Source organism: Poecilia reticulata, linkage group LG7, assembly GCF_000633615.1.
Source record: "Poecilia reticulata strain Guanapo linkage group LG7, Guppy_female_1.0+MT, whole genome shotgun sequence".
NCBI lineage: Eukaryota > Metazoa > Chordata > Actinopteri > Cyprinodontiformes > Poeciliidae > Poecilia > Poecilia reticulata.
In genome coordinates, this window is record NC_024337.1 from 29,790,613 (window position 1) to 29,812,361 (window position 21,749).

The window sequence follows — 21,749 nt, forward strand, 5'->3', positions numbered from 1 at the left end:
TATAAAGAATCATTATGGTGGTCTACAGTCTACAAGGGAATATTTGCTATCAGGATACTCTGAAGATCTCCATTTCCTGCATGCTCCTCCTCTGAGCTTTGCCAGCTGGGATTCTGTTACATCTCTGAGATGAAAACACAGAACAGCGATCGTCCCCTTTGTTTGACAGAACGTATCATTTTCACTGGTTTTTCTGATGGTTTGAACCTTTTGGTCTCACAGGAAACTGTCCTCTGTACCGACGAAGGAGAACCCGTTGAAAGCGTTGTTGGCGCTGGTGCTGGCATTAAACTCCGGGGTCCGACTCACCGAGCTGGAAACCATTTCCCTGGTGAACTCCGGATCAATGTGTTGGGTGTCGGCCGGGCCTCTCTGGAAGACAGTTTGATTGTATCTGATTATTACTTGCTTGATTTCCTTCTGTTTTCATTTCATTACAGCAGACACAACCAAGGGCACTTTTTGGTTTAAGAAACAAATGTCAAGACAAGCCAGGCCCTTTGCAAATACACTAGTAAAATCTGTTATAAATTTAAAGAATCACTCAATTAATACTTTTCTGACAACATAATGTTGGATGAAGCATTTCTAAGAGCAACTAATCTAAATAAATTCAAAAACTGTCTGGGAAGGATTTCAAAGCCTTTTAGGGCCAACCATCAACAGATGGATAAACATGATAGAACAGTGGTAAATTTTAGTCAGCCTACTAAAATTACTCCAGGAACACATCAACAATGGCAGTTTTACAGAACATAACTTACCACGTTGGGGTTGTAAGGAGGAGTGATCCTCTTGTGATAAAGGTCGTCCCAGTTGATTGGAGCAAAGAAGGGATGGTTCTTTATTTCTAACTGCAAAAAAACCCCAAATGACAACAATGAAAAGATTAGTGGAAAAGTTATTTGTTCACATTTTTTACATATATCTTTTATTGGAACTCATTGACTTGACAAAGTTTATCAGATACTCCATTAGAAGTATTTTTAAGATTTTTTTGTTTGTTTTCCAGAAGGAGCTGCTCCAGCTATGTCCGCTATTCTGCTGGTCCTCAGTTAACAAAATATTGAACATAACTCCTTTTACAAAATCAAGACATATTTATTGTCTGCAGATTTTTAGAACAAACACACACTTACAAAGTCAGCAATTGCTCCGAGTCGTCTGTGTGGGTCTTTCTGCAGAAGACCGACCAGCAGAGAGCAGACGACCTCTGACTTCCCCGGAGGGAGCGGCAGGGTCTTGTGGAGAATCCCGTCGTACATTTCACCAACGTCCCGGCTGTAGAAAGGAGGCTAAAATGGAGTGAGAGCTTTGATTAATATAATATACATATAATACTGAGGAAACAGAAGCTAAAGACGAATGAGCCACAGTAACAGAAACCTTTTCTTCTGCATAATTCGCAGAAGTAATCTGAATTAAGAAGGATTCTTGAATAAATCAAAAGTGAGTGTTGCCACAAAGAATACAATTCAAACTTTATTTTTCTGTACATCACCTAGCAAATGTTCAAAACACACCATGATGCAGGTAAAAAGAGTTTGACACTATGATCAAATAGATTTTTAAAAAGTAATAAATGTTTTGGATTACAGACCAGCCACTCATAAACACGCATACCAGGCTATAGATCATCTCATAAAGAACGGCTCCCAGGCACCACCAGTCCACCGTCCTGTCGTATGGCTCCTTACGCAGAATCTCTGGTGCCAAATACTTCAGAGGAAGAGAAGAAATTTATGAACAAGTAGAGGTAATCATTAAAGGAAGGAAAAAAAATTGTGCTGCTTATGAGGTTACACAAGTTACAGTAATAAAAAAAAAGGAGTATGGTAACTTCTTAGGTACCTTAATCCTCCGATGTGAAATTATTATAGCTTTTCATGTTCTTGCCACTCACCTCTGGGGTGCCACAGAAAGTGGAGGTGGTTGCTTCTGGCTCTACGCCTTCTTTGCACAGCCCAAAGTCTGTCAGCACCACATGACCCTGCAGACACCAGACACATGCAATCCCAAACTACACTGAAGGCATCGGCCAAATGAAACGAGCGAGGATCCGTCAGTGGCTTACCTGAGAGTCTAAAAGGATATTCTCTGGTTTTAAATCTCTGTCAAACGCAAGAGCAAAAGCCATGGTTATCAGTCGGTTGCATTTCAAGGTGACTAAGCTAACACGTCCAGCATCTCTGACCTGTAGACGATGTTAAGAGAGTGGAGGTAGCCGACAGCGCTCGCCACTTCGGCAGCGTAGAACCGCGCCCTCGGTTCAGAGAAACACCTCTCCCTCTGGAGGTGGAAGAAGAGCTGCAGAGGGAGATTAAATGTTTATGATGTAGTAAAAGAAAGAAAAAAAAGCTGCACATGGAGCAGGAAGTGGTGCGGGATTAAAAATGTGACGAGGAAAGGGAGAGGAATGGTCGAGAAACTTGGGAGGAACAGAGAGAGAGGCGTCTAAACAAAAATGGTGCAACACTGATATGACTGTAACATTTCAAACATAAGTAAAGATTTTGTTCAAAATGCTATTTAAATATAATAATTGAACATAAAATAAAAAACAATGAGCAAAAGAAAGAAAATGGCTGGGGTGATACTGAGTGGCAATATGAAATTTTCATAAAAGCAGAATATTGATGGTTTCATTTAAAAAAATATATAGATTGACGTTTAGGGCCTTTCTAAATTAGTCTCTACCTGAGTTCATCTAAGTTCAGTTTTGTTGTATTTGGCCGTCAAACATGTACCTCTCCTCCGTTCACATAGTCAAGCACAAAGTAGAGTTTCTCTGCGGTCTGAAAGGAGTAGTGGAGCCGGACCAGAAACGGGTGTTTCAGGCTCTTCAGCAGCACGTTCCTCTCTGCCATGATGTTCTTTTGCTAAAAGAGGAAGAACAAAACGACTGACATCTTCTGTCGCAGTGAAAGAACTTCAGTATATCCATAAAAGTCAGACATTATTTTCACAAAATGCACAACAGTAGCACAACAGAGAGAGATAAAATCAGCTTTTCCCTGGATGACGGCGCGGATGTTTCCAAATGCGACCTGCATCTCACGAAGCTGTTGACCCTTCACGTTCTGTATTTACGACACGGTTCAAGGCTCGGCCTCACCACGTAGCAAAATGCAAAGTCATCCGTCTTTTCCCGTTTCCTGCTCATCACCGTGCTGTATACTGTAACTAACACGTCCGAGAACGCAGCAAACGCCGTCATCTAAAGAATGTTTAGGTCCGTCTCTTTCCTGGACAAACTCAATAACCGGTGAACATTTAATGGTCATGAACTCCTCGTTTTTCTTCTGCTCTTGTAGTTTTGTCTTTGTTAGTGGCGGATGTCAGTATCTCATGCTGAGCTGGATTCTTCTGGAAATCGCTTTCCGTTAAGGGGAGGTGTTTCCTCTCCACTGTTGCCACATGCTTACTCAGGAAAGCGGATTACTTGAAAGTCAGTGACTCGACTCAATCAGATGAGCTTTACGTGGATTACTTTCAGCATTACTGTGACTGAATGTGATTGCGTTGTTTTATTAATTTGGCGTGACCTGAACTTTATTTGGTTATTTAATCTAAACAAATGATTGTATTAGTAGCATGTAAACAATTTGATGTAAATTAAATATTTTTTTCTTGATATATATATATATTTTTTTGTAGTGCCATATAATCAAACTGAACTGAACAGTTAAAAAATGTATTTGTTTTTTTTCATGTTTATTTATGAGTGGAAATATGACCTTCTGGCTAAAGATCTATGAGTGATTTATTATAATAATATTTGTTTAATTTACAGCAACAATTGTTCATATTTTTAATTATTAATGATGTAATTTGACATTGGTAATACATAATGACGCATACGTTAGAGTTTTCAGAAAAGTTAGGTTTATTTTTGTTTTAAAATGTAAAAATGGAGAATAATAAAACCCTTTTATAGTGCCATAAACTCTACCAGCTAGTAATGGCAAAATTATGTTTTACTCAGTATAAAAAAAGAGAGTTTGCTTTGTGTAGCTCGTGTTTTATGTCATTTATGACAAGGCACAGGCTTTAAAAGAAACACTTTGTAATTTGGATAATTGCATTTTCTTTATTTGAGACGTCTCCAGAAATGGCCTTTTGAAGATAAATGTTACCACAGAGATCTCAGAAAACGAGTTTAAGCCCTGAGACAAGCATAAAAACAAACTATTACCAAAAAGACGACGTTTCATTTTAACTAGAGACCAGCTGAGCTCTCTGAGTGACAAGAGGATCTGGTTCTCTCTACTCGGATATTTTCACCGTGTTGTTCGACAAACACTGAAGTGTCCTGGTTTATTTTCTGTGGGCTGTAAAATGTGTCCTTTGTACGGAACAAGCTGCAGATTAGATTAGATACAGATCAGATCTTGCCGGGTCAGAACTCTGTTTACTAATAATTCTCAGAGATACACATCCACCCACAGACAGATTCACATCTATGTTTGGTTTCCAATAGTCCTCGGCATTATTTGCTTTTACTATTTAAATATAGTTCGTCTGCAATGATAGCAAAAAATATCTGATGTAGTTGTAGCTTGAAGCTCTATCGTGGGATATATTTATATGAAAAGTGTATGATAACTTGATGTAAAGATGCTGTTCCTCTGGGTGTATTTAACGGTTGATTCGTCAGGATCAAGCTCAGTTTTAATAGCCAAACATACCAAGAGAAACAGATTCAAGTGGCTAAATTACCTCTTTTTTCTTGAGGATGATCTTCTTCTGCAGAACTTTGACTGCGTAGAACTTGTTATCGGCTTTCAGCTTTGCAAGCAGGACCTGCATGATGGTTGGCTTATTAGTGGTTTGTTTAGTAAATACTTTGCACCAGCATCTCAGCACAAATGGTGTCAGGATATTTCATCAAAAGTGTGCACCGAACACAGACAGCTGAACTCCAGGAACGCACAATGCAGAGAAAAAAAAAAGTCACTTATCTAATTTTCGTGTGATAAAAGAAATGGAAAATTATAAACAGGCTGAAATATTATATGACTAAATGAAAACGGGATAAAATAAAACAAAAGCAAAAAAAAAACGTAAAATCAAATCATATTAAAAATAAGAATAAAAATTTGTTTTGAAGTGATGAAGCAATAAAAATGAGCTTTAGGATGGGAATTTTAAAAATACAGAGTTGGATGTATTTTGCCTGCTCCTTGCAATACGATCTTCTTAACCAGTGACTTCAAAGTGTGTGAAGTCGAAAGATCTGAGCGGAAACAACGCCTAATAAATTTAGAAATCTTTCACCTACAAAGCAAGAGATTAAACCTTGTTAAAAAACTAAATTTGACAAAATGATTTACGTAAAAAAATAAAAAGCTGGGGGTGTGAAATGAGCATCGGAGAACCCCAAACATGAGAAAAGTTACCATAGGATGAAAAGTTTACTGTTTGAAGGACAAGATGGGTCAAAATTTGTTAATGTATAAACTAGTTACATCAGTGCCTTCTTAAAATTGTCAACTCTAAGATTCTCTGAGATTTAAACCCAGCTGGGATTTTCAGCTAAGAAGAAATGGACCCAAAGTGGAAGCTTACTGGAGTATACGAACCAGAGGGATGATCATGGTATTTACTAGCTGTAAGAAACTTTCCATTAGCAGATGATGCAACTGCTAAAGACGTGCAAAATAGGTTCTGATTGAGTGACTAATATTCCAGGTGTTTTGCACCAACCATTTTATAATCAAAACCTAATGAGTAGTATTTGGCAAAAGAATTGATAAGAAAAAAAAAAACAAAAAAAAACATGGAAACTCCATGTTCAAATCTCCAAGTATTGAAAAGGTAAATTTCAGTAACAAATTTTAGATCGGTGTATTTCGGCTAGTTAATAAGTGAGGAGGCAGAAAGCAGACTTTAATTTTGACGCCTCAAACACTCTGACTGTCTGTGGCTTGGATGTCAGGAGTTGGACACAATCTTAAAAAATTTATTTCTCTCTCTCTCTCTCTCTCTCTCTCTCTCTTCCTCTCTCTCTTTCACTCTCTCTCTCACTCTCTCGCTCTCTCTCTCTCTGTTTCTTTTATATAAGTAGGTCAGGGTATAATCTATGCTCCCTAATGGCTCACAAAACTATAAAATATATTCATTTATCAGAACAATCAATAATACCTGCAGCATGGCTTGTATTATGACCAAGAAAACATACCTGAAGGTTTGTGAAGAACAAAAAAAAATACCCCCCAAAAACAATAGATCAGTTTAATAGTGCAGACATAAATAAGTGCTTTAGAGTTACCTTCCCAAAGGTTCCTTTACCAATGACAGCCAGAAAGTCAAAGTCAGTCGGTCTGGCACTAAAACAACAGGAAGGTCAACTATTAAAGGATCTGCATTGCTTTGCACACCAGATTACACAACAGGCTCATAATATAACTACTTAACAAAAGAAAAAAAAACACACAAGTAAAAAAAAAAAAAGACCTCGGTGTCAATGATCCAGCGTGAATAATTTATGAGGAACTAAAGTGTGTGAACTTCTGGAAGCAAATCTGAAGAGAAAAACCTTTTTCTTTTTACGTTATGGGATAAGTTCAGTAACCGCAGTAGAGAGGTCATCGACGAACGGCAATCAAGTCTGATCTTTAAAGTACACGTTTATTCCTCCTTCGAACATAATTGCATAATAAAAAAAAAAGCTCTGATAATATCAGAATAAAAAAAACGAGTCGATCTGCAGGCGGCTGCCAAAAGTTACCACACCATGATCTGTCAAGAGTTTCCACAGTGATACTGAATGCGAGGAGAGGCCAGAAAACAAACAGACAAGCTAAGTAAAGATTCCTGAGGTCATGCTGGGTCATATGAATGCAACCAGAGGCTAGTTTCACATTGTTAAATGTTAATCTTGAGAAATAAATACCCACCGCACTGCCTCTCCTCCACAGTTTGTTAAAGATTATACTAAGAAGTCAAAAAGTTGCTGGAAAAACAATATCTTGACTTATGAGGTAGAAGCAGAACTGATTTGGTAACATTTGACAAACTTTATCTGTAAAACCTAACAAGGTTTGTTTGCTGCGTTCTTCTCCTAAAGGTTTGAATTTATTGGGTGGGAAATTAGTACATTAATCATGAAATGGGACTGTTGAAGAATGCTGTGTTGCTGTCAGAGTTATTCTTTCAAAGAGAGGATCAGGTGAGTCACTCAAAACAAAGTTTCACACACTTTTGCTGCCTGTAGATAAGTAATATTGGATCACTTTCACCGAGATCACTTCAGTTCAGTTTGTTTTAGTTAATCTAATATTACAATTTCTATGGGTTCATTTGCACATTCAAAAAATAAAAGGGAAACAGACGGTTTAATAAAAGCAGAGTTACTGACTGAGGGTTTGCCGAAGGTCCCAAATTGACATCATCATGAGGAGAGGAGGGGGTCGACCGCAGCTGGAAACATATAGAAGAAAAATACACATGATGCTTAAAATGATCAAAGCAAGCCAACAGATTATAAACTAAAACAAACAAAAACAAAAACATTTCTTTGTCTCTTTTAAGGATTCTACACTAAATGTTAACTGTGCGCTTCACAGAAGAGCAAATCATTTTAACCGCAACACGTAAACTGTCCATTTCAGATGAACTTAGAAAAGTTTTACATTCACTTTCAAAGATTTATTTAATAAGAATAAGAGGAAGAAGAATATTTTGATCCGCCTGTTTGGTTTGGCAAACGCCACTGTGCGACAGACTTGTTTGACCGTCTACGTTCAAAACTTTTCACTCAAATCTTCTCCATCGTCAGAGACATGTTTCAATCACTGCTTTTGTTTCTTTCAACTAAACATTTTCCAACAGTAGCCGCAAGCTAAATAATTAACAACACAGTCAAAAGATAATCCAGACCTTAAAAATTTGCATAATAAAATAGTTTGGTCTTGAGACATCTTGTTGGACAAAGCGGTTATTCTGACTGCTGATGTGTCAACCAACCTGCAGACGTACTTCCAGTGTCACATGCTCAAACAGCCTGCTGGTTAAAGCAAAAATAAAAGCATTTGGTTAACTCACGTTGCAGTGTGCCATGGCTGATGTGTTCTCAATCCACCTGGAGAATCCAAACCTGTTGGAGGACAGGACGGGTTCAGTCAACAGCTTAAGACCCAAACATGCCTTCCACCGTTTCTCCCTTCATAAACGTCCTTTCCTCCACTTCAGCTCTGACTTAGATGAACCTTGCCTTTTTTTTTTTTCCTCGGCTGTCTGAGTGTGTTTTGTGTGGATGACCAGCTGCTGACTCCTGTGAGACAGCCTAAGGATCCAGATGAGCTGGAAGTTCTTGTTTCCCAGGAATGACATGGTGGAAAAACAGGAAGACAATGAGGGACATAGTCTGTGTTGTAATGGGCAAGTGTGTCCATTATTTTGTTGTTGTTGCTGCTGCTATGAAGACATCAGGGTTTATCCTGCAATACTGATTTTCCATTCTGAGCACATCGTGTTGAAGATTATATCTTAACAATAATAATATTTTAGCAATAATAAAATGAGGCAAGGATTTTTCTGCTATTTCTTTTTCTTTTGAGTGTTTTTATCAGATTGGATAATTAGTTTAAATCATAGCTTCCTATTCTTGAGTATTTGCCATAAGTTTGTTTCCTTTGGGGGCTGCACAGTGGTGCAGTTGGTAGAGCTGTTGCCTTGCAGCAAGAAGGTTCTGGGTTCGATTCCCGGCCCCGGTCTTTCTGCATGGAGTTTGCACGTTCTCCCTGATTTTACATGATTTTGTAAATTATGATAATTTAATGCAAAGTTGGCACTTTTAATGGGCTTTCAATGCAACTTTTAGAGCAACTTTCCATTAAAAGTGTCCTTATTTACCGAATGACACTTCATGACAACTGTCATAAAACATTCATAAAGACTTCTTCATGTTCATGACAGATGTTATGTCATGTTTATGACAGTGTCATGTCAGTCTTATGCACACCCCATCAAATAAAGTGTTACCGAGTTGGACAAGCACTATTAAAAAATACTAAAAATTCAATTTCGACACCTTTACTAGAAAAAAATAATAATTAAAAACAGAATATGTTACTATATAAAGCTACAAAAATATGTTTATGTTTTTGTACATTATATATATATTTGCTGTCAGGCGTTAACATTTTCCTAACTTGACCTGCTTTCACATTTCCAAACATAACAATGTGCCCAACTGGAACAAATAGCTGAAAAAGTCTATAATTCCCTTCCACATGATCATGCAAACTAATTTATGAATATGAGGCTTCTTCTTATTTCAGTTTTTTTTCTCTCTCCAGGACAGGAAACAGGGCCTCGAGGGAGATCCTACAACACAGCTGGTGTTATAAAGACTAAACTGTTTCTTCATTTTTAACAAAAGCATGTGGAAACATGGCATGTTTATTATTTGGATTAATGGAGAAAAACTATTCATTGCAGTATCTTGAAGTAATTGCCGGGAACTCCTGTGAAAAATCACCTAACTTTTCCTGACTGACTACTGTTAATGACCTTCTTTCTCGTTTGTTTGTTTAAGGCTGTTAGTGTTGGCGAGGTTCTACTGAAGAGGTTTCTTGATTTTACAAATTGGGCAAAAGTCAAGCTGGAGTGAAACTAAAAACTGTCCAAAAAGAAAATTCATTTCTAGCTTAACAAATGAGGGATTCACTTTTTCTCATAAGTTTGGCTGGTTGGTTTGGATGGTTTTCATTTTAACAAATGAAATTGTCTGAAATGTTCTTTTTTTTTCTATTTACTCAGCCTGATATCAAAATGTCTTTTCTGACCTTAAACATATCAGTCCGACAAAAAAACCTAAAACAAAAGCAATATTTAAGGAGGCATATTTTCCAGCATCTATTCACCGATGCCTTTAGTTGCTGCTGAAGCAAAAAATAATGAAGGTGGCGCAGGCGAGTGAAGCAAAGTCAAATCTGTTTGGCTCCGTTTCAGGGGCCCCTGGATGGAGGCACTGCAAACACCTCCAGCTACACGGCAACACGGTACATGGTGTTCTGACAAGCCGATAATAACGTAAATAAGGAAAGCTCAGCTTGACCCAACGAGACGGGTGTTGCTGTTGATAATATAATTTGTTTATGTGTTATTAGGAACTCATCTGGACATGTGACGGCCATATTAAGCAGCAGGATATTCTTAGGAAGTTAATAATTAACTTTGGTGTGGACCTTTGCAACGTTGCGGGTTTTGTATGCGCATAAAAAACTGTACCACGCACTAAAATCACTAAGAAACATGCGCAAAATATGGCCCGTTAGTGCATTTTGTGCGCAACTTGCACAAAATGAAAATTATGCATATCGAGCATGAGCAGTTAAACAACAGCATATTGTGATATTAAAACAGTGAGACTGGCTGCGATAGGAGTTCTTTAATCTTTCAAAGATAAGCTGCACTTGGTCAAAACAACAAATCTGTAACTAATAATAATAATAATAATAATAATAATAATAATAATAATAATAATAATAATAATAATAATAATAATAATAATAATAATAATGGGGAATCTCGTTGAAATAAGGAATGAATATCAAGATCAAACTTTGTCGTAAAACATGTAAGTAAAATATGAACCTGCGATTTTATTGTAACATCAGCTTCAAAACTGTCCATCAGAATTGTAATAAACATATAATTAAAGGTGTGATAAGCCTATTTCAGGTGCATAAAGAGGAACATGTGTAACAGCTTAAGTTCTGTTAAACATTACTAACACAAAAATATATTATTACTATTATTATTCAAACTTCTAGGTAAAAACACAGATAATTAAAAACCATAATGTATAATCTAAAAAAGGATTTGTCGCGTAGTGCCCAAAACAAAACCAACAAAAACAATTCTTATTACAGAACAGAATAGACAACATTTATTGTACAGTGTAACTTTAAGTTTTCCTACCTGCGGTGCAGCGGAGCAGATGAGTGTGTTGGCCCGCTGCTCTTCAGCTCAGGAGTCCGGGGAGACTGAAAGCACGACTCGGGCTGAGGCTCATCTGAGCGTGTCTTTTTTGTTTTTTAAAACATAAGGGAAGGTCAGCAGGTCGAGTCCGACGCAGTGAATCATTGATGAAAAGTTACAGCGTTTGGAAAAGGGGCGAGGCGAAGTCTTCAGAGAAAACAGATCAACGCTTCCTAAGGCTGCGGATGGATTTCAAAATAAGAGGACCGCAGCGCCATAGCCTGATTGACAACAACAAAATATGAACAAATGTGTTTGTATTTTGGTGAAAAACAAATCAAATTACATGAAATCTAAAATTAAAAGCACTCTGTAAACGTTCTATTATCAAAAACAAAACAAAAAAAAAACGTATGTAACTATTTAACTGTTTTAAAAATTATCCAAATCTACGCATTAAGTAGTTTTGAAATAATAAAATTAAATCTATAAAAATTTCCAAAACACAATTTAGGTCCTGACGAAAGCTGTATTAATTCCAGCAAAGTGCATCTGTGACGTATTATTTTAGACTGGGCTACTTTTAAGGAATGTCATTATTAAAATAATAAGGTTGCAACTTGAGACGACACATAATGTAGATTCCAGATTTTTTTTTGTTGTATTTTTAGTATATTTAAATTTCTGACTTTGAAAGAAATAATAAAAATATTTATAAAATACAATTTTATATATATATGTGGTTTTTAATCTTCTTGAATTTTAATGTTCCAGGAAATCAAGACAGACACAATCACTGAGATCTGATAATTGAAAATAATAACTTGAAGGGGCAACAGTTTCTTGCCTTTTAAGCGGGTACATTTTAAAAGGTCATCAATGAAATAAAGTCACACTCTAAGATGAAAATATACGTATTTATCCTAGAGCCTTTTGTTTGGCCCTCTTCCTGTGTGAAGCACCTGGAACACCGACAGACAGCGTTTGGTCTGCGGCATGGCTGGTTTATCAGCACCGTCCTGGCTGCCGCTGTGGAACAAAAACGATAAGCAGTGAAGACCAAAAAGGCGTGGAAGGAGTTGTCACCAACCACACAGCCAAATGTTGACGACAATACGGTCAGTAGGGGGGATACGATGCACGCAAACTCAGTTTATAGTCAACAGTATTCTGGACACAAACCTGCGCGAGGAAAGGAAGTGCTATTCCTCAAAACTCAAACGAGACAAGAAAATGAGAATAGACAGGACAGGGTTGGATGTTTATTATTTTGTATGTATTGAATGGCGTTTGTGACTCAAGATTATCTTCATTTGCTTCCCCACACACACACACACACACACACACACGCTCAGGCGCGCGCGCACTCTCTCACGCAGACATACACACAGAAATCCCACCAGAGAGACAAACAGATACTCCGAAAGCCCTTAAAACATAAAACTCTTTTCACACAATTTCAACCTCATACAGTGTTTCAGCCAACCTCTGACACAAAATGTAAACATATGCGCACTCTGAACGGAGTGCCAACCACAAGTAAACTTGTTAGATACCAAACATATGTTTATAGTGCTAAATGTGGATTTTTTGCACTCTCTAGTGACGGCTTATGGTACTATTATTATACCGTCCAGATTTTACAAATGTGTTTTTCGTTTTTCCATTAGGAAAAAAATAAGTTCAGATTTTTTTTTTTTCAAGTAGAGATATAAAGTCAAAGCCTGTGCTGTTTTCTAACTCTCAGTGGAGACATTTAAGTACAAACAACTTGAACTTCTGATTATAAGTAATACTTGAGTTTATTTGTGCATGAAACAGACTGACTAAAGTAGCTTATTTGTATTCTTTATTTTATACTGTTACCAAGCAACAGTTAGGCATCTGTTTCTAAGCAGACCCCTTTTGTGAATTTATTATTGCACAAAATGTGAAGCTTGGAGAGGCCTCACTATCCGGCCTCATTTACTGCAATTAACACCTCCTTCTTACTTTTTCTACCCATGTTTTAGACTCTCCACTTCTCCCATTTCTTTCTTTCATTTTATACAAGTATAATGATTCAAGTGCTTTGTCTGTGTTGTATTTTATTTTAAACCACGCCTCCCTTTTTCTTGCCTCTGTTCAAATCTGGATTCCACGTAAACTTTTCGATTGCAATACTTTCTACTAAACCCAGCTATTGTGTCGAATTTGACCTCTCGTACAGGAAGTCGCTGTTTTTCTCTAGCGCTGGTTTAACAATACTGTCATCAAAACACTTCAGCTTTTTTTTTTCCCCCATTCATAGCCAAAACTGAAGTTTAGCTTGAAAAGCTGTGCAGACTTCAGGTTTTAGTCAAACACGCCACAAACGACAACTCTGTGACGCAGATGTCTTAGTGTTTGGCAACAACCGACCAAAGAAATTTAGCAAAACAACCTTTTTCAACCAATTTTTCTAAGCATCTCAGGAGTCCTCCGTCGGCTGTACAAACGATCTCCATTTATCCAACCTGCTCAGCTTTGTTTCTCTCCGACCTACTCCCTCCCGTCTCCCCCTTTTTTTCCCATCCCTCTCTCTGATGGGCACAAGACACCAAACACATGGAAAAACGTATTCAGGGTTCCTCTCTGGCCCTGCTACAGAATGGATTTGGCACACGATGATCGACGCCTCGCTCCGGTGATATCACTTGAGCCCCTCGTCTGTGGTTTTGAACATGAGGATGGCGTTGGAGATCTTGAGGGCGGGTCCCAGTTTGATGCTCATTATCTTAACGATGTCGGTCTGGGTGAGCAGCAGCAAAGCTTCCCCGTCAATCATCTGGAGAAACACGGGCAGAAGTTAACGACAGGTTTCGTTTACCGACAGTAGAGATCGGTGCGTCTTTTTTTTTTTTTATCATTTGGAGGTTGTACCTCCTCTTTGAAGAGACGAGCCTGTTCTTCGCAGCCAATCAAATTCTGGACGAACCTGAAGACCTGCAGAGAACCACCGAAGACGTTCCGAACGATCAAAACAGAGACAGTAACGACTCCATGAGAAGAAAGGTGAGCTGTGACGTTTGCCGACCTCATCGACACCCCATGCTGCCACCTGGCTGGCATGGATGCCCTGAACGCCCGGCAGCAGCTTACAGTGCTGCTCCCAGCAGAGAGACAGAGTCCGGTCGGACTGACCGGTCAGAGCCGACATGAACAGAGACGGGTACACTCCCTCTGAGGACATGTCTGGACAAAAAGAACAGGAAATGGACTGGGGACTAAAACAAGCTACGTGGGTTAAAAAAATGGCTCAACAGGAACAAGGTTAAAGATTTCAAAAATAAACATAAATCCTTTGACAAAAGGAAAAATGCTGTCTTTGGTTTATCCCCCCCAGAAATGCCCCCTGTTCTGGTGTCTAATTAATTCAGTTTTAGAGACATCTGTCCAATGATATTGTTCATCTTACACGTAGAAACAACAGACAAATCCTTACTCTGGTAGTCCCTCTGCTGGTTCTTTCTGTATTTGGGCGGACGGCCAATCCTTAAAACAAGAAAATATCTTTGTGACACTCGAAGAAAACTTTCAGTCATTAGAAGCACACACACACATTTATGTATACGGGTTTCTACCTGCCACGGTAATGAGTTTTCTTAGTCCTCTGGCCGATGAAGAGGTTTCTCTTGCACTCAGAGTCCGACAGGTCGGCCTTTAGCCTTCCCTGGTTGCGCTCGGCCAACGGGCAGCCGGATATGCAGTGATGGGCCGTGAACCGACCGGTCACGTGACCTGAACCATCACAACCCGGGGTTGGGCACTTCCTGTTTCAAAGACAGAACCCCAAATGAAAATCTGCATCCAGGGCAGTTAAAGGACTTGCTACATAAATTACTGTTTTGTTTTTTTTTCATCATTTCAGTTTCCACATCTAGACACTTAATGTTTGGTTATGAATACATTTTTTATATGTTGACATTTTTAGATTTTACAATAGAAAGAAATGGTTCAAGTGTTGGATATAAATATAATAAATATATTTATGCTTCAATTTTAATTAGTAGCATTCAAACAAATCAAATCTTACTTTTATCAGCTCAACAATTTGCTCTATTCTTTTTTTTTTTTTTTTTTTTTTTTTTACAGTGATGCGTTGTTATGCTTCAGCTCAAAGCAAACAGTGCTTAAAATGTTTTTTATATATCAGTAGATGAGCAGGTTAGCTAATTTCTGACCTGTTGTGGAAACTGTACTTGTTGGTTCTGGGGTGGCTGATGGGTTTGCAAGGGACCGTGGTGGGGTAGGTGTTCTGACCCATAGCAGGAGGCTCTCTCACACCTAAATGTTTACAAAAGAAAAACATGGTGAACAACCACATAAACAGTCAACAAACATGGTATTATCCTAAATCCTGTAAAGATCAATTTGCATCATTGCAGAGTTCTACTGTCTTTGCCTTTTTTTTAACTTCTAAATGTTTCAGGTCATCAATTTAATATCCTAAAAACAGAAGCTGGGTGAAAACAAAATGCAGTTTTCACATGTGGAAAAAGTAAATCTAAACATACTAACTGGTAATGTATGAGACCTCGCAATAAGGTATTTACGTCACTGAGGAGGAGTTTTGGCTCACTCTGTTTTCCAGATTTGGGTTAATTCAGTCACGTAGCAGGACTCTGGATGACCTTCTTAGGTCACATTAATCCAAACCACGTCTCACTTAAGATCATGAACCAATAGCTGAACTTTCTGCTTCAGGGTTTTCTTCTTTAAAGTTTCAGTTACTGCAGCAAAGCAACTCCAGTTCAACACTGTCCTCACCGTGTTAAACCGTCTTCAACGTGTCCCTTTATCTAAAATGCTTCAGTTAGTTTTCACCAACTGTTCCATAGTTTTTCTATGTGCAGATAACAGCTCTCACTGTAGCTCACTGCAGACTCTGAGCCTTAGAAACGGCTTTGTAACACTTCCCAAAGCGACGATCTAAATAACTTTGTTTCTCATCCATGACTGAAACCTTATGTGTTGCTTTTGAGATGTTTTGGTCTGCTTCATCTTGTCAGACAGGCTATTTTTAATTTGCATCTTTACTTTACAAGTCTGGCTGTAATCAAACATAAACTTAAGACTTAAAAAGGAGAAGCGGTTTGGAATGCTATTTCTCTTAATAAATGTAGTCGTAATTTGAGAAATACTTTTTGTATTATCTTTACCTAATTCCCTCAAATAAGCATTTAAGAGGCAAAAAGAAAAACGTGAAAAGCAAAGAAATCTGGAAGGATACAGTACTAGATAGAAACGAACAAGCTTTCAAAGCAACGCAGTCATAAGTTCCTGTTGTTACCATGCGGCTGCTGACTTTTAGCGTCGCGAGGAGGAACTTTCAGAGGGTGGCCAGTCGCTTCGCACCACCCTGCTGGGTGGATGTCTGGGTGATCTGAGTCCATCCACTCGTCGTAGACGTGACTCCAACCATCATAATGCACCTGGGAAAGGAGAAACCAACAGAGGTGAAGTCATGAGACAAACATTCAAAACGAGCCTGAAGCGTCGACTGCAAAATGTGACGTCAAATAGATTGCTTATAAAATCACACAGACGCACTACTCAGACGAAGAGTGCTACCTTAATGCGATGAGTCTCCACATCTTCCACTGTGGCCACTCTGATCAGACCAGGACTTCTCTTGTCCACGGCCTCCAGTTTCATCTGAGGCTGGAAGCTGTGAGGCGGCCTCTGCAAAACGAGCAAACTTACAGCAAACATGTCAAACGTATTCTAAAAAGTAGAAGAATAAAAAACAATAAGAAAAACAGTTGTTGTTTTTGTTAATATTCTCACCACTTTAAAGGCGTCGGCAGCCACAGCCTTGGAGCCGGTCTCCTCCAGGTACCGAGACCAGGAAAACTGTCCGGGATCGGGGTAATCTGGTGCAGCAGAAAACACTTTTTATGGTGTGAATATGTACTTTTCACTTCCTGCAAACAACAACTGTTCAACAATTGCGAACAAAGCATGTCCAAAGTTCATATTAAGACGTCATGATATTTTAACTAGAACTTCTTACAGCATACATGGGGAGGGGGGGGAGACATAAGAAAATAATGTCTAGATGTAAAACGGATTTAAACCACATTTTCAGAAATCAGATCAGGTGCTTCATATATGAAAGTAAAAGGTGGACAAAAACAATGCAAAGAACATGAAGGATGGATAGATGTGGTTATTTTGGGTATTTGAAAATAAATGTAATTATTACTGGTAATATTGTGCTGGTCACCTTGGGGCGGCGTTAGTGGAAGGTTCCTCTCCTGACACCAACCAACGGGATGGATGTACGGGCTGCTGGCATCACACCTGCACAGGTTAAAATCAGAAAAAAATTAATAATAAGTTGCTAGTGTAAGAGAAGGAATTGTACTTTAAAAAATGATTCACTGGTATTGCATAACCAAACAGAAGACAAAAAGGCCAAAATGACCAGCAGAGTCCAAGAGCTCACCAGTAGTCGTACGTATCATCCCAGTTGTCAAAATGAACCAGGAAACGGTCGTCGACTACGTCCGTGACGGTTGCCACGCAGATGAGTGAGGGATTCATCCGGTCGACGGCTTCCAGCTTCATTCCTGTCTCAAAACCGCACTTTACATCCATCTGAGCAATGAGGGCAAAGAACAAGAAGGTAAGTGTTGTTCAACTTACAGACAAACACGTCGCGATTAACTAAGACAAATTAAAAACAGTAAAGTAAGGGCTTTTGATATAGAGATTTCTTTCTTATTTCAAGCAACACAAAATGCATAACAAAAACAGAATTCAGTTTCCTGGTGCTGAACCTGTCGGCTCCTGGTGCTTGCGCAGCAGGAATCATACTGTGGAGAGGCACTTACCCTCCCAGGACTGGCAAAAAGTTCTTTGGGAGCAACTTGAGCTTTAGTCATCCTCAGATAGTTGGTCCATGTGAACTCCTCCTCCTTACAACCTGCAGAAGCAACAGGGTGACGGGGACCTTTAGAGGTAGTTATCCTGTTTTTGTTTACTCGGTAGCATGGCACTGCTTCTTTATACAAATTACTATAAAACATTATTTTTATACATTTAAGTTGAAGGAATGGACAAGTACCAACATAGAAATATCAGCTACTGCTTTGCTAGCACTCACACAAAAGTATATTTATTCTCTGCCTTTAATTACTGAAAAAAAAAATCCTTATGTATTCATTTCAGTACATTTTTTTTCTTATTTTTTTATTAGTTGTGTAAACCCCAAATATGGCTCCGAAAGAAAAGAATAAATATCGACAGAAGGCTGCACATTTTGGCTAACCGTTTGAAAAAATAAGGAAAGATTTCTTTTACAACTGAATTGTTTGGTAAAAATACAAAAGAAACCAAAAAAAAAATAAAAAATGGGGAGTGAAATTTCTGTGACCCTTTGTTTCGGTGGACTGGTAAGGTTTACAGACGCCGTGACCTCTGACCTTTTGGAGTGTGCAGCTTGTGTCCCGTGCTCTCGCACCAGCCTGCCGGGTGGATGTCGGGAGAGTTGGCGTTCACCCAGAAGTCGTGGCAGTCAGAGTAACCGTCAAAATGGAGCCGCAGCCGGTAACCGCACACCTGCAGCGCGACACACACGTTAGAGCGGCAAAAACCCGGAGGAGGCCGCCTGACCCCATCCTGCTCTGACCGCTCCGCGAATGAGCCGCGATTTATTAATCAATGTTTGCTCATCGTGGTCTTTGTGAGCGACAGACTGAATGTACGGTTGCACACGTGGCTCACCTCAGCCACGGTCAGGACAAAGTACATGGAAGGATGCTGCGGGTCGATGCCTTCCAGCTTCATCCCCTGCTTGAAGCCGTTCTTCACAGTGGGGACGCTCTGCGCCTGAACAGCACAGATAAAAGATATACAGATGAAGATTAAATTGTTGGTTCCTCTGAAAAGAAAAAGCACAGAAACCCTTAAATATGTTTTTATCTCACGTGGAACGCTTTAGAAAGATGCAACTTGCCCCCCTTTATCGGAAGGAGGGGAAAAATCGGAACAATCCCATTTAAAAAAAACGCATCTAAAGCATTTTAATGATTGTGAGTTAATGTTTCTAGGAGATTTGGATTAGAAATCCTTGACTTTCTGTTTCTCAATGCTTGAAATAAGAGACGATTCAGAGGTAAAATTTCTCCACTCTGTCGACCGCTCGGCTGGAAGAGGAACAAAAATATCTTTCCATCAGACACAATGAAGGGGACAGAGAAGGAAGCGAAGAAAAGTCTCTGCAATCTTCTGTCATTTTAAACGTCAAACTTTTTCAAATTCTTACATTTAACACTAAAGTTCTTCTTATGTCTGGCACATTTGGGTTTTAATATCAATTTCATTCAACCAACAAATTTATTTCTGAAAGGGAATCATACATAAAATGTTAAAAGATTATTCATTTTCTAAAAACAACAAAAAAACTGAAAATGTTTTCATTTATTCCCACTGATATTTTGTTGATTTATCTTTAGTGATGACCTCAAACTCCTGTGTATGTAAAAGTCTTTACCTGCAGAACTAAAACTCAACTTTCATAACTTTACATCAAACCAGAGGCAGTTTCTCAAGAAACATCAACTATGAACACTATGTTTATTCAAGCTGATTGTTTTGGAGGGATTTATTTAATATGCTGTTTTTAATATGCATTTTGATGTGACTTAGAACTATAAGTGTTATAGTTCAAGGCACTTAACAATAGTTTATACTTTTTTCTATACAACTAAAGTCATAAAAATAAAGAAACAAAATTGACTGCTGCAGAACTGCAGGACAGAGTGACTCAGATTGGATTACATTAGATGCTATCTACACGCCAGCTGGTTGTTTAGCAGCTGCAGGGTAAGAACTCTGCATCGTCCTTGTCCAAACACACACATATGGACACACACTTACACACACCAGGACATTTAAAAACAGACTAAAAACACAAAATGCAAACCCATTCTCTTTAAAAAAATAAACCCCCTCAAACCAAAGAGAAATATGACATAAGATAAATCTAAAAGGTAAATATTTTTCCTCTATTTCCTCTTAATCTTGGATGATTTGTTGTGTTATATTTATGCTATTAAAAGAAAAGGAAGGATACCTCATGGAAGAGCTTGTTGGGAGCAGCAACAGATTTGGTTTCCTCCAGATACTGAGTCCAGGTCCATTGTTCAGTTTTACTGTCTCCACCTTCTCGAAACAATCAGAGTATTTCTTTATGAGATGCAGCTCTGAAGCTTTTGTTAAAGGAATAAAATGAAACTACAGACAGAGAAGAATAATAGATATAATTAAATATTGACTGGAATGGAAGAAGGCCGAAAAAGCGAAGGAGTCGGCTCTAAAAATCTTGAGATTAACAAATTATTATCCGTTATTTTATTCATCACATCACTTTGCAAATTTAAAACTTAAATCCAGCATTTTCAAGAATGGGAAAAGGAAACAATAACCTCCTCTGATGAGTCGACCATCTGCTTTAGAATAATCCATCTTCTCATCCTAGAAAATATGTTTGAAATGAATTAAACACAGAAATTCTCTTATAGAAAAAAAAAAGATATTTTATCTGAAAGAACATCTTGAAACTGAAACCTATCAAATCCCACAAGAAGCAGCAGCTTCACACTAAATGAAGAGAAAATAGAGCGAAGTGCCGTCCCACCGTTCCCTCCATGTCGGAGTCTTCCTCGGACGGACTCAAGTACTCCTTCCTCTTCCTCTTCCTCATGGGTTTCAGGTGGTCTGGGTTCAGGGAGGAGACCCTCCCACCTGCAGGCACCTTCTCCACGCTGACGCTTCTCCTAAGTCAAATGAGAAATGCGATGCAAAAACGATCTCACTTCTCATCAGGAAACGAAATGAAGCCGCAATGAGTTGCGCTGTTTTGTATTGAATTCAAATTTGACCAAAATGTGCTGAACTCATTAATCGAATGCGATGCACTGAAAGAAAATTCTTTTGAACTGAATGTCTTTGGTTGATTTGAACTGATTTAACTGTGTTAAAATGAAGTAAATTTGATTAAATATGAATTTGACTCATGAGACCAGAATTAACTGAGTTGAATTTGCTTGCACATAAAAAACATCTCAAAGTTTGTTTTGTAAGCATACTTGTCCGAGACGGGGTCCCTGCGGAGCTCCTCCGCGTAGCTCCTTTGTGCTCTTGGATCGTGGTTCTGTTGCCCCGGCCCCACCTGGGCCTCGGGTTTGACAGGAACCAGCCTTTCTGGCTCCACGGCAGCAGCAGTGGCGGCGGCAGCGGCTCTCACGGTACCGACAGGGACAGATACTTCTAGGGCTGAGAGGAATTAAAAATTTATATTTAGTTCACGGAAAACCGCATTTGTCTTGTCACAGCCGAACGACGTTGTGGGCATGCAGCTGCAGCCTCTTGACATCTCCACAGGAGCTCTGCTGCAGCTCGTGTAATTGTTGCTCATCTGCGCTCCATTCAGTGCGCGCACTGAAGGATCACTGAATGGAGAAAGTATTATACGTATGCAGGAAGTAGCAGTGTGTCGGTGTAACCGGTCCGGCAGCAAAATGAAATAAACTTAGCAGTATTTAACGCTGCTTGGTTCAGTGACATAACCCCATGTTTAAATTATACCTGAGTGAAGTTGGCCCCCCCACCTTCTTCAATTCAGACAAAATTGGTGTCAAACGTTAGTGCTACGTTTGTGTTGGTTTGTGCAGCAAAAATTTTCGTTTCTGCCGCTAACATTTTAAAGATATAAAGAAATGTTTCTAGAGGTCATCCAAGGTCAACCACCCCCCCACCTTCTTCAAATCAGACAAAATGGGTGTCAATCAACT

At 38.8% G+C, this 21,749-nt stretch overlaps 2 protein-coding genes across 8 annotated transcripts in view; both read right to left on the reverse strand.

Moving 5' to 3' along the window:
• Positions 1 to 28: 28 nt before the first annotated feature.
• sgk2a (serum/glucocorticoid regulated kinase 2a) lies at positions 29 to 11,125 on the reverse strand. Its single transcript, XM_008414851.2, has 13 exons — positions 10,930 to 11,125; positions 8,047 to 8,098; positions 7,361 to 7,422; positions 6,272 to 6,329; positions 4,720 to 4,803; positions 2,748 to 2,879; positions 2,195 to 2,307; positions 2,075 to 2,111; positions 1,904 to 1,990; positions 1,624 to 1,719; positions 1,140 to 1,295; positions 765 to 854; positions 29 to 372 (listed from the first exon to the last, which is right to left on the reverse strand). Exons 2-13 carry the CDS (start codon positions 8,059 to 8,061, stop codon positions 217 to 219), a joined length of 1,086 nt encoding a protein of 361 aa, XP_008413073.1. The 5' UTR covers positions 8,062 to 8,098; positions 10,930 to 11,125; the 3' UTR covers positions 29 to 216.
• Positions 11,126 to 12,178: 1,053 nt separating this feature from the next.
• Positions 12,179 to 21,749, reverse strand: part of l3mbtl1 (L3MBTL histone methyl-lysine binding protein 1) — a 14,036-nt gene continuing 4,465 nt past the window's right edge. For 4 of the 7 annotated variants that reach the window (XM_008414856.2, XM_008414857.2, XM_008414852.2 and 1 more), the window contains exons 5-22: positions 21,045 to 21,231; positions 20,594 to 20,732; positions 20,382 to 20,430; positions 20,030 to 20,118; positions 18,679 to 18,783; positions 18,378 to 18,513; positions 17,787 to 17,878; positions 17,399 to 17,550; positions 17,156 to 17,253; positions 16,738 to 16,841; positions 16,522 to 16,632; positions 16,241 to 16,382; positions 15,132 to 15,234; positions 14,532 to 14,720; positions 14,393 to 14,442; positions 13,985 to 14,142; positions 13,831 to 13,893; positions 12,179 to 13,735 (exon numbers count right to left, since the gene is read on the reverse strand). In XM_008414856.2, the coding sequence (XP_008413078.1) occupies positions 13,601 to 13,735; positions 13,831 to 13,893; positions 13,985 to 14,142; positions 14,393 to 14,442; positions 14,532 to 14,720; positions 15,132 to 15,234; positions 16,241 to 16,382; positions 16,522 to 16,632; positions 16,738 to 16,841; positions 17,156 to 17,253; positions 17,399 to 17,550; positions 17,787 to 17,878; positions 18,378 to 18,513; positions 18,679 to 18,783; positions 20,030 to 20,118; positions 20,382 to 20,430; positions 20,594 to 20,732; positions 21,045 to 21,231 (2,102 nt within the window). In that variant the 3' untranslated portion in view covers positions 12,179 to 13,600. The remainder of the gene's footprint in view (positions 13,736 to 13,830; positions 13,894 to 13,984; positions 14,143 to 14,392; positions 14,443 to 14,531; positions 14,721 to 15,131; positions 15,235 to 16,240; positions 16,383 to 16,521; positions 16,633 to 16,737; positions 16,842 to 17,155; positions 17,254 to 17,398; positions 17,551 to 17,786; positions 17,879 to 18,377; positions 18,514 to 18,678; positions 18,784 to 20,029; positions 20,119 to 20,381; positions 20,431 to 20,593; positions 20,733 to 21,044; positions 21,232 to 21,749) is intronic. The other 3 variants (XM_008414855.2, XM_008414854.2, XM_008414853.2) reach the window with 3 other exon arrangements.